This window comes from Podarcis raffonei, chromosome 3 (assembly GCF_027172205.1).
Source record: "Podarcis raffonei isolate rPodRaf1 chromosome 3, rPodRaf1.pri, whole genome shotgun sequence".
NCBI lineage: Eukaryota > Metazoa > Chordata > Lepidosauria > Squamata > Lacertidae > Podarcis > Podarcis raffonei.
The window spans coordinates 112,790,299-112,802,695 of NC_070604.1; the positions used below are offsets into that span (position 1 = coordinate 112,790,299).

Here is a 12,397-nt window from a genome sequence, read left to right on the forward strand (position 1 = left end):
TGATGGGGTTCTGACGCTCCCCTCACTTAGTCTCCTAGGAAATCAAAACACTGCTCTACACAGAATTTCACTAATGTGTATGCGGTTCAGAGGAATATTATCCTGAACAAATAGAGTTATCAGATCATTTCGGCAAAACATTTCACACTGCACCTGTCTGAATAATAGAAGCTGCAATTCTATGCAGATTTCTTGGAAGTAAATCCATTTACCCTGGTGTCCATGCCCACCCCCAATGTATAATAAGATTGACTTTTAAATCAACATTGTTTGGAATTTCTACGTAGCATGACTTGAAAGTGCATTGTGCCTTGGTTTTTGTTTTTTTTAAACCACTGGGCACAGGAGCAAGAGAAATGCTTAATTTTAACAAGGTTATGTTCCTTACCAAATGTGCATCGGTGAATCATCTAATCTATAAACTAATACAAAAACCTCTGGGTTTCTTTGCAGGTTTGGTTGTGCGGAAGTTTTTCATTAGAACTGCTTTGTGCACAAACAGGAAACCAGTGTGATTATTAAGTGAGGACTGTAACCTGGGCTCCAGGGAAACAAATCATGCCTCTGTATCAAGAAAAATAAAAGGGGGGGGGGAGCATTGGAAGAGCTGCAACAGTTGCCAGAGGGAAAAATAAGATGGAAGGAAGTTGGAGAAAACAAATGCCAGCCTTCCCAACCTGGTGCTCTCCAGATGTTTTGGATTATTATATATTGTATTGTATTGTATTGTACTGTATTATATTATATTATTATATTATAATAATAACTGTCATACAGGCTCCCTGTGACTCCTAGGAAATCCAACAGCCAACAAGGGCAGACCTGTTTAGTTTCAGGAGTAGATCAGTGCCAAGTGCCCTTAGAAGGGAAGGGGGATTTTTTCCAAAAAAAATGCCACCGTCCCCAATGGGAAAAGTGTCAGAGGCTGCTGGTCAGCAGCAGGTGTATCCCAAGCCTACCTGGGGAAGGTGAAGCTGTGAGCTCAATGGGGAGGTAGTTCACACCCCAGCCATCTCCAGGGCACACGGCAGCCTTTGCCAACCTGCTGCCCATCAGGTGTTTTAGACTACAACTCCCATCAGCCACATTTAGCAGAGTTGTAATCAGATGTGTTCGAATCCCCGCGACGGGGTGAGCTCCCATTGCTCGGTCCCTGCTCCTGCCAACCTAGCAGTTCGAAAGCACGTCAAAGTGCAAGTAGATAAATAGGTACCACTCCGGCGGGAAGGTAAATGGTGTTTCTGTGCGCTGCTCTGGTTCTCCAGAAGTGGCTTAGTCATGCTGGCCACATGACCTGGAAGCTGTACGCCGGCTCCCTTGGCCAATAAAGCGAGATGAGCGCCGCAACCCCAGAGTCATCTGCGACTGGACCTAATGGTCAGGGGTCCCTTTACCTTTAATCAGATTTGTAGCGCTGGGGTGTAGAGCTGATGGGAGTGGTAGTCCAGAACACCTGGAAGGTGGCAGGTTGGCAAAGGTTTCTCAAAATTGGACACACAGCTGTTGTTGGACTCCAACTCACATAATCCCCGACTACTGATCCTGCTAGCTGGGGATGCTGGGAATTGTAGTCCAACAGCAGCAGAGGACCCAAGTTTGAGAAACCCTGCCTTATGGTATGCATTGAAGCTGAGCTCTCACCTCCTCTTCACTGGTTTGGGGACTAAAAAGGGCCCGTATATGCAGTAATGTGTTGGAAATCTTGTTGCTAAACTGAACCAGAGCTTTAAAAATTACAAATTCGTTGAAAGCTTTATACCAGCTATAAAATGTACAAGGAACTTACCATAAAACGTACATCCGAACCAACAGAATAAATTGTATACTGGCAAACGCAGGTTGCATAATTAAAGTGGCTCACTTCCCACCCTCCTGCCAAATGATGACCTTTGCTCGCGGTTCCCGTAAGTAAATCAGAATAAATGCTCAATGGAGAGGATCTCACTTCCATGAAAGCGGGCGCAGAATTGCAGCCCAAGCCCCACTAAATTTAGGGCAAAGCTGAATTATGAGCAAAGTTGCAAAGGCAATCAGGTTAATAGGGAACAGAGCACGCAACCCCTGCACACGTTTGCTCAGAAGTAAAACCCATTGTGTTAAAGCTCTGGTTTTCCCAGTAGTGATGTATGGAAGTGAGAGCTGGACCATAAAGAAGGCTGATCACCGAAGAATTGATGCTTTTGAATTATGGTGCTGGAGGAGACTCTTGAGAGTCCCATGGACTGCAAGATGAAACCTCTTCATTCTGAAGGAAATCAGCCCTGAGTGCTCACTGGAAGGACAGATCCTGAAGCTGAGGCTCCAATACTTTGGCCACCTTATGAGAAGAGAAGACTCCCTGGAAAAGACCCTGATGTTGGGGAAGATGGAGGGCACAAGGAGAAGGGGACGACAGAGGACGAGATGGTTGGATAGTGCTCTCGAAGCTACCAGCATGAGTTTGACCAAACTGCAGAAGGCAATGGAAGACAGGAGTGCCTGGCGTGCTCTGGTCCTTGGGGTCACGAAGAGTCGGACACGACTAAACGACTAAACAACAACAGCAAAACCCATTGTGGTGGGCGGCGCTCCGAGTCCAGAACTGAACCTTATTGCGCGGGTTTCCCTTTTATTCATTGCGCGCGATCCCCTCTCCAAACAAGCCACCCCGGCCCCCTTAGGAAACCGCCCAGAGGAATCTCGCGCACAGACGGGGAACGAGCGGAGCGCGGACCAGCTCAGCCGGGCGAGGCGAGGCGCGGCCGCTTGCGCTCGGCACCCTGGGACATGGAGTCCCCCCGCGCGCTCTCCCCGCGGCGGCCGACGGGGCTTGGAACTGCGCTTCCCGTGAGCCTCTTGGCCACAGGCGGCTTGGCTCGGCGGGCGGGAATCCGCGGGGTTTCCAAGGGGATGCGCCAGATGCTGCTGCTGCTGCTGCTGGTGAGGCGATGGTGACGCAGCTGCGCTTTCCCTCCCTTTCCCGCCGAATGATGAGGCGGTTTCTGGCCGGGGCTGCCTAGGAGACGAGCGGAGGGCAGGGCGGGGACGAGGCGGCGTGACGCGCGGGGGGGAAGCTGAGGCGGCCGAGGAAGAGGAGGAGGAGGAGGAGGGCGACGAAGGTCCATTCGCCTTGTCGTGCGGTCTCCTGCTCTCCTCCTCCTCCTCCTCTTCTCCTGGGCTCCAGTCTCATAGGCGTCCCTTCTGCTCTTGACAGGTGACAGTCAAAATCACTGTCTTGTGACGGGGGGGGGAGGGGGCGTCGTCGTGATTAGTATTATTAGTGTTATTCGTGATAAGAATCCTGGATTCTCTTCTTTTAAATTTTTATTATTTTCTTTAGATATTCTTTTTCTAACAATCCTTACTATTACCATATGTTCCCTTTGACTCTGCCGAGTCTTGACTTCCCTTCCTCCCTGCAATTCATCACATCTTATCGCGCACATTATTCTAAGAATCCTGGATTCTCAGCTTCCCTTAAACGAAGTTTCTAGCGTTTGAGGAGGCAAAATGTGCAGTCGCTCCCCTCTGTATATCTATTTATGAGGCATAGCTGTCAACGTTTCCCTTTTTAAAAGGGAAATTCCCTTATTCCGAATAGGGTTCCTCACAAGAAAAGGGAATAGTTGACATCTATGTTATGAGGAGACTTAGCCCGAAGTGTTTTGCTTTGCCCTCTTCTCCCCCTAGAAAAATGGCCGTTATTAATAATACTAATAATTACCGTCGCGCTGTTGAAGGGCATGGCGTTTGGCAGAGAGGAAGCAGGAAGGAGGCATGGCTTGCAGCACCTTTCCAGGAAAGGCAGCCTTGTTAATTGAGGCACTGCCTCTGCTTTGAATCATGGCATTGTAGAGCTGGAAGGGACCACAAGGGTCATCTAGTCCAACCCCAACCCCCCGCGATGTAGGAATCTTTTTGCCCAACTCGGGGCTCGAACCCACGACCCTGAGATGCTCTGCCAATTGAGCACTAAGCCCTTACTGAGTTCAGTGGGGCATTTTTCCAGATAAGAGCATGCAGGATTGAAACCTTTTTTGTGGGGGGAGAGGGGACATGGTCTCAGTTTATAGAATTGCGCCTTGAAGGGAATAGAAGTCCTTCTCCCACCCAAGGTCTGTTTCTTAATACTGGGAAGTAGGGTCTTCCAAGGACACTGGCTGATTAGGTGTTCTGGATATGTTGTTTGCTTGATTATGGGTTAGGTGCCGACTTGGTCTTGCTTAGGGTGGGCCCAATGAAATAAATTGGGGCTTAACTAACCCCATGAAGCTGCCATTTACCTCTTTGCTCAGTTACAGGCAATGACAGCCTACCGGTGAGAGGAAAGAGAAAAAGATTAACTGCACATACTACCCTGAGATCCTGAGGGAGGATAGAAATTTTGTTTCTGGGTCTATTTTAAATACCGTTGCTTAACCAGTAGAACTTGTGAAGCGGTAAAGTACTAAGCATTGCTACGTAGTTGATGCTTTCGTAGAGTAAAAATCAGCAGAAAATGCAGAGGAGAAAGGAATAGTTCTATTGAGCATGGCTAGAGCGCACCGTTGAGTAACCAGAGGTAGATCGTGCATCTGTTTTGGATGATTTCGATCCTTTGGTCGTGCTTGCTGAGAAGTATCTTGCATCGTTCACAGACTGCCCTTGTTGCACAGTTCCACCCCATGTGGAAGACTTGGCCAGAGTTCTGTAGTTGTAATTCTCTTATTTTGTCAATGAAACTTAAAATAATAATAAAAATCCTGAAAATAAGTGTGGAAGGAAGGGAAGCAAGTAGAATTTGTGAAGCAGTCAAATAGTAAGCCCTGCTTGATATGTCACCCTTGGCGTATGGGGTGCTTTTACAGAGTAAGATACGGTAGGTCCAGAATACATTCTGATTGTCAAGGTGACTGCTCTGTAGATTCTGATATAATTGCAGCAGGGGGAAATCTGAGCACATACAAATTGTGTTTGTTTTTGCGCAGCTGCCACTTCATTCCGTGTGGTTTGTAAGCTCTCTCTCACACAGGGAAAGTAGTCTTTGTAATATTTTGCTCTTACTGCTTAAAATCAAGCCCCTCAGCTGCATGCAGCTTTTATTTAGCCTATAGCCACCGTGCCTTTAATCGGGCTTATCTCTGTGGCCTCAGTTGTGCCGTAGGGTTCATCAACTTGTTCTAAACTACCTGTAGAAGAAATGGTTCTCAAAAACAGGGAAGTTGTGGACCTCTTCTCTAATTCCCTTGCTTTCCTTGTTTACTAGCTTCTTTTCGGAGGAAAGGTCTCAAACCACCTGCATGGCAACCTTGCAATTAATGAAATTAGCGGTTGCTCCACCTTGATAGGGATGTGTGAGCAGAGGGATCTTGCATTGAAGAAATAGTTTCTCGCCCTGGGTCTGATAGTGGCTGGCTGCAAGGCTAGAGTCTTTGGATCATTAAATGAGGGTGATATCCAACTAAGTCCTTCTCAGAGGAAATGGTGAAAATAACGACCTGTTAGGGTGATACCTAGTGTTGGTCATATTTAGAGTATACCTGAATATCTGACTAAGTTTGGATGTCACCTTCAAGGTCCCATTCAGTGTTAAGAAGTGGAGCTGAGCTGAATAGGGACCATGGTCCTTTTTGCAGTGGAATCCCAAAGGCACAGGAGGCAAGGGAGACGGCAGCAAGGAAAAACTTGAGATGGGCAAGATAACTCGTTCAGTTCCTGTTGCTGCTCTGCTAATAATAAAAATAATAATAATTTATTTATACCCAGCCAGATGGGTATAAATTCACCAGCCACTCTGGGCGGCTTCCAATAGAACACTAAAATACAATAACCTATTAAACATAAAAAGCTTCCCTAAACAGGGCTGCCTTCAGATGTCTTCTGAAAGGGTGGATAACCCCTTCTAAGTTAACCACATAGCTGAGTGAAGCTGCAAATTCTTAGCAACTGATGTCAACTCTCTGCCTCCATCCTGATGGTATCTCAGACTTCAAGGTACCCGTTGCTACTGATCCCTGCACAAATTGGGTGGAAACTGCTTTGAGCAGTTGTGCTCTGGCTGTGTGGTATCATTTATGTAACTAGCTAGTGGGAACACTTCCCCCTCCTCCCTTCCCCTCCTGATTTCCACAATGTTTGTCACTGCTTCCTAGTGTCTCATTAATTCACCTCCATTGGGCAGTGGTTGTGTGTGCCATGTGTGCATGTTCTGGAAACACCCCCCTCGCATTTAGTAGTAGAGACGAGTTTGTTATCATGAGAAACCACTAGACTGGCATACATGTTGCCCCCCCCCTGCCCACTGGAAATATTCTTGTTATGAGAAAGAGTGAGAAGTGGGGGGGGAATGCTTTATTTTGTTTTACAAAATGTACCCTAGGGAATTCTAATATGCTTTATTTGATAAATGAGGACCATTTCATTGCTTTTCTATATGCAAAAAAATGGTTTCATCACTATCTACATGCTTCCCTTTAGTTCTGGAGGTGGGGTGGGGTGGACAGGTGGTGCTGACACATTTTTTTTAAAAAATTATACTGTAGAGTGATTAAATTGATCAACTTGTATGGATGGCTTGCTTTTATTAAGGTTTCTTTCCTTCCTCCCCCCTCCCCCAGAAATTTCCTGTCTTTGCAAAGTTGCAAATGCATTAAGATGAAAATCCAGAGAAAACCACTTTGTCGCACGTTCAGAGCCATCACACAGTGAATTAAAGCTCGTTGCTTGCATTTGAAAAGAACGGGCGGATTCCTGTGCCAGCTGCACCTTTTTCCCACACCGTTAAAAAACTATATTTTAAAAAATGCAGTGACTTTCTCCTTGCAAGAAGATGCGTTGGGCAGAAGAAGCATAGCACACCACCGGCGTCCTGCGCCTGGGTGATTGTGACACCTGGAACAGGCTCCTTTGGGTGGAATCGGCATGCAATAGTTCCATACAGCGTTGATTTGCATCTGTGTAGGTGCCCCCCTCCTCTCAAGTTGCCTGGGTTGCAAAACAGGGAGAAAGCAGCAGCTGCTCATCTTTGGCAGTAGAAGATTATGGTGGCAGCTCGGCACTAGCAAAAGCAGCAGCGGCAGCGGCGGCGGCTGAAGCAGCAGCAGCAGCAGAGCACGACTTTGCCCGGATGCATTTTCCCCTGAAAACCATCAGCATTGCAAAGTACAGCCCCCAGACTTGGCAGCCAAGCAGGAATTGGAAGCGTTCGTAAAAGGAAGGGAACCGGGGACTGGCAAGGAACAGCAGGGGTGGAGGGCAGCACCACCAGCTTTTTTCCCTGTGTGTTTCAAGGGGGGGGGGTCGTCTCTTATCATGGCGGATCGGACAGCTCCTAGATGCCAGCTGCGTCTGGAGTGGGTATATGGGTATAGGGGTCATCAGTGCCGCAACAACCTGTACTATACGGCAGGCAAGGAAGTGGTTTACTTCGTGGCTGGAGTCGGGGTGGTTTATAACACCAGAGAGCATAGCCAGAAATTTTTCCTGGGGCACAACGATGACATTATCAGGTAAGGAACGGTGGGCTGGCAGGCTGGGGGGGAGGGCAGGGAGGGGAGGAGGGGGGAAGGTTTGGCAAAGCAGCCCACAACTTCTCACGGTTTCTTTTTTTAACATGCCTCTTGCAATTTAGGAAAGCAAATGTATCCAAAGATGTGTATGTGAATTGCTGTGTTCACCTGGATCTCATCTGCTCTGTATTTTTCCTCTTGTGTGGCATAGGATCTTGGTGGAGGTTAAGTTTAATTGCACCCCGAATCGGGAAGGTCATTCAATGTTCCTGGAAAACTAGACTTTATTTCTCATTGGTCCAATTATTATTATTATTATTTTGGTTTTTGAAAACTAATGCCTGTACAGTGATAACAGGTATAGGTGATGCTGTTCCCTCAGTAACATCTGGGCACTGATACATAAATCTGTAATACATCTTTTCTTCCTCCAGTCGGTTTTGTTCCTGAACCCAATATTTCAGTGCTTGGGTAGAGCTTATGTCCTCTTCCTCAATACATTTATTGGAAGTACGGCAACACTTGCTTCCACCTAAGACTTGCTCCAGCTTGTTTAGGATTGTGGTGTCAGTTGTTTTTTTGAGGAGACTCACGGTGCCTCCTGTAGATGTCTACTCGGAAGTATGCCCCATTCAGTTCAGTGGTGCTTATTCCCAGGAAAATTGACATTGGATTGAAGCCTCAGTGCGGCCACAGAATGTCAGAAGGATAATCTACTTGTTTGCTTTTGAGAGTTGTCTGTGTATACGAGGGAGCTTTCAAGTTTATATCATGAAACAGGCATATCTGTGCTGCTGCTATTTTGCCATTTATTTCAAAACACAGTTGTACAAGTAATACAGGAAAACAGCTGGGATTTTCCCTCTCCCATTCTACTATTCTCTCGGTGCTTCCCAAGTGTATTAAGACTTGGATTTTATATCTGGGTCGTCCTAATTTCATTCAAATTTTCCTGTGCATTCAGAAACTTTCTATTTAAAAGACAGCATGTTTTCATGTTAGTAGAATCTGACTAGTTTGGCATCTGATTTACGGTTCTGGATTCTCCTTGATATTCATTCATATAGTTGTGGAGCTGCCTCCTTTAACTTATCGTGTATGCAAGTTCCCATCTACCAGATGCGGCTCCTATTTTCATTTTGTTTCCGGTTTATCATCGTGCCTCTAATTATTTGCATTAGACTGACATATCTGCAGCTCTTCCATGTAAGCGTGTTAATTTGCAGAATGTTTTTTGTAGCATGACAATAATATGCATAGTTTATGCAATATCATTTTACCTGCTTTAGATTTTTCACTGCTTTGGATTCTAGATTTTTCCAGAAAAAAGTGGTATTTCCCACTTTCTCCCTTGGAAGATCATAGCTGTTGTGAAAATAAATCCCTCAGATCCATACATGTTCATTCCATGTAACCCACTCTTAAGGATATTTACTTGGAAGCAAGCCTCACTGAAATCTGTAAGACTTACTTTCAGTTAAGGCCTGGTATGTGAGAGAGGCTCCAGTACTTTGGCCACCTCATGAGAAGACTCCCTGGAGAAGACCCTGATGTTGGGAAAGATGGAGGGCACAAGGAGAAGGGGGCGACAGAGGACGAGATGGTTGGATAGTGTTTTCGAGGTTACCAGCATGAGTTTGACCAAACTGCGGGAGGCAGTGGAGGACAGGAGTGCCTGGCGTTCTCTGGTCCATGGGGTCACGAAGAGTCGGACACGACTAAACGACTAAACAACAACAACAAAAAAAATGTGAGAGTGAGGGTCAAGCTCACAGAATGACCTGGTTTGGACACAACAACAAATAATGGTATATATTCTCTGATGAAACTTTGTGAAAATCAGAAGGTCTTGGTTCTGATTTCAATGAGCCATGGTTTGCTGTTGCATCTGAACCCTGTTGTTGTTGTTGTTTAGTCGTTTAGTCGTGTCCGACTCTTCGTGACCCCATGGACCAGAGCACGCCAGGCACCTCTGTCCTCCACTACCTCCCGCAGTTTGGTCAGACTCATGTTTGTGGCTTCGAGAACACTATCCAACCATCTCATCCTCTGTCGCCCCCTTCTCCTTGTGCCCTCCATCTTTCCCAGCATCAGTGTCTTCTCCAGGGAGTCTTCTCTTCTCATGAGGTGGCCAAAGTACTGGAGCCTCAGCTTCACGATCTGTCCTTCCAGTGAGCACTCAGGGCTGATTTCATTAAGAATGGATGCGTTTGATCTTCTTGCAGTCCATGGGACTCTCAAGAGTCTTCTCCAGCACCATAATTCAAAAGCATCAATTCTTCGGCGATCAGCCTTCTTTATGGTCCAGCTCTCACTTCCATACATCACTACTGGGAAAACCATGGCTTTAACTATACGGACCTTTGTTGGCAAGGTGACGTCTCTACTTCTCAAGATGCTGTCTAGGCCTGTCATTGCCCTTCTCCCAAGAAGCAGGCGTCTTTTAATTTCGTGGCTGCTGTCACCATCTGCAGTGATCATGGAGCCCAAGAAAGTAAAATCTCTCACTGCCTCCATTTCTTCCCCTTCTATTTGCCAGGAGGTGATGGGACCAGTGGCCATGATCTTCGTTTTTTTGATGTTGAGCCTCAGGCCATATTTTGCGCTCTCCTCTTTCACCCTCATTAAAAGGTTCTTTAATTCCTCCTCACTTTCTGCCATCAAGGTTGTGTCATCTGCATATCTGAGGTTGTTGATATTTCTTCCGGCAATCTTAATTCCAGTTTGGGATTCATCCAGCCCAGCCTTTCGCATGATGTATTCTGCGTATAAATTAAATAAGCAGGGAGACAAAATACAGCCTTGTCGTACGCCTTTCCCAATTTTGAACCAATCAGTTGTTCCATATCCAGTTCTAACTGTAGCTTCTTGTCCCACATAGAGATTTCTCAGGAGACAGATGAGGTGATCAGGCACTCCCATTTCTTTAAGAACTTGCCATAGTTTGCTGTGGTCGACACAGTCAAAGGCTTTTGCATAGTCGATGAAGCAGAAGTAGATGTCTTTCTGGAACTCTCTAGCTTTCTCCATAATCCAGCGCATGTTTGCAATTTGGTCTCTGGTTCCTCTGCCTCTTCTAAATCCAGCTTGCACTTCTGGGAGTTCTCGATCCACATAGTGTTTGAGCCTTCCTTGTAGAATTTTAAGCATAACCTTGCTAGCGTGTGAAATGAGTGCAATTGTGCGGTAGTTGGAGCATTCTTTGGCACTGCCCTTCTTTGGGATTGGGATGTAGACTGATCTTCTCCAATCTTCTGGCCACTGCTGAGTTTTCCAAATTTGCTGGCATATTGAGTGTAGCACCTTAACAGCATCATCTTTTAAAATTTTAAATAGTTCAGCTGGAATACCATCACTTCCACTGGCCTTGTTATTTGCAATGCTTTCTAAGGCCCATTTGACTTCACTTTCCAGGATGTCTGGCTCAAGGTCAGCAACCACACTACCTGGGGTGTACGAGACATCCATATCTTCCTGGTATAATTCCTCTGTGTATTCTTGCCACCTCTTCTTGATGTCTTCTGCTTCTGTTAGGTCCTTACCACTTTTGTCCTTTATTATGGTAATCTTTGTACGAAATGTTCCTTTCATATCTCCAATTTTCTTGAACAGATCTCTGGTTCTTCCTATTCTGTTGTTTTCCTCTATTTGTTTGCATTGCTCGTTTAAGAAGGCCTTCTTGTCTCTCCTTGCTATTCTTTGGAAATCTGCATTCAATTTCCTGTATCTTTCACTATCTCCCTCGCATTTTGCTTGCCTTCTCTCCTCCGCTATTTGTAAGGCCTCGTTGGACAGCCACTTTGCTTTCTTGCATTTCCTTTTCATTGGGATGGTTTTCGTTGCTGCCTCCTGTACAATGTTACGAGCCTCCATCCATAGTTCTTCAGGCACTCTGTCCACCAAATCTAAATCCTTAAACCTGTTCGTCACTTCCACTGTGTATTCATAAGGGATTTGACTTAGATTGTATCTTACCGGCCCAGTGGTTTTTCCTACTTTCTTCAGTTTAAGCTTGAATTTTGCTATAAGAAGCTGATGATCTGAGCCACAGTCAGCTCCAGGTCTTGTTTTTGCTGACTGTATGGAGCTTCTCCATCTTTGGCTGCAGAGAATATAATCAATCTGATTTCGATACTGCCCATCTGGTGATGTCCATGTGTAGAGTCGTCTCTTGTGTTGTTGGAAAAGCGTGTTTGTGATGACCAGCTTGTTCTCTTGACAGAACTCTATTAGCCTTTGCCCTGCTTCGTTTTGATCTCCAAGGCCAAACTTGCCAGTTGTTCCTTTTATCTCTTGATTCCCTACTTTAGCATTCCAATCCCCTATAATGAGAAGAACATCCTTCTTTGGTGTCACTTCTATAAGGTCTTGTAAGTCTTCATAGAATTGGTCTATTTCAGTTTCTTCAGCACCAGTGGTTGGTGCATAAACTTGGATTACTGTGATGTTAAAAGGTCTGCCTTGGATTCGTATCGAGATCATTCTATCATTTTTGAGATTGCATCCCAGTACAGCTTTCGCCACTCTTTTGTTGACTATGAGGGCCACTCCATTTCTTTTACGGGTTTCTTGCCCACAGTAGTAGATGTGATGGTCATCCGAACTGAATTCGCCCATTCCCGTCCATTTTAGTTCACTGATGCCCAGGATGTCAATATTTATTCTTGCCATCTCATTTTTGACCACCTCCAACTTACCCAGGTTCATGGTTCTTACATTCCAGGTTCCTATGCAATATTTTTCTTTACAGCATTGGACTTTCCTTTCGCTTCCAGGCATATCCGCAACTGAGCGTCCTTTCGGCTTTGGCCCAGCCGCTTCATCAGCTCTGGATCTACTTGTACTTGCCCTCCGCTCTTCCCCAGTAGCATGTTGGACACCTTCCGACCTGAGGGGCTCATCTTCCAGCGTCATAACTTTTATATGCCTGT

The 12,397-nt window shown here is 45.8% G+C and overlaps 1 protein-coding gene across 3 annotated transcripts in view; it reads left to right on the forward strand.

Annotated features, from left to right (window-relative positions):
• The first annotated feature begins 3,075 nt into the window (after positions 1–3,075).
• EML6 (EMAP like 6) overlaps positions 3,076–12,397 on the forward strand; it is a 169,371-nt gene continuing 160,049 nt past the window's right edge. For 2 of the 3 annotated variants that reach the window (XM_053383652.1, XM_053383655.1), the window contains exons 1-2: positions 3,076–3,193; positions 6,576–7,466. In XM_053383652.1, coding sequence (XP_053239627.1) covers positions 7,270–7,466 — 197 coding nt within the window. In that variant the 5' untranslated portion in view covers positions 3,076–3,193; positions 6,576–7,269. Of the gene's footprint in view, positions 3,194–3,441; positions 4,838–6,575; positions 7,467–12,397 lie in introns of those variants that run through there. The other variant, XM_053383654.1, reaches the window with a different exon arrangement.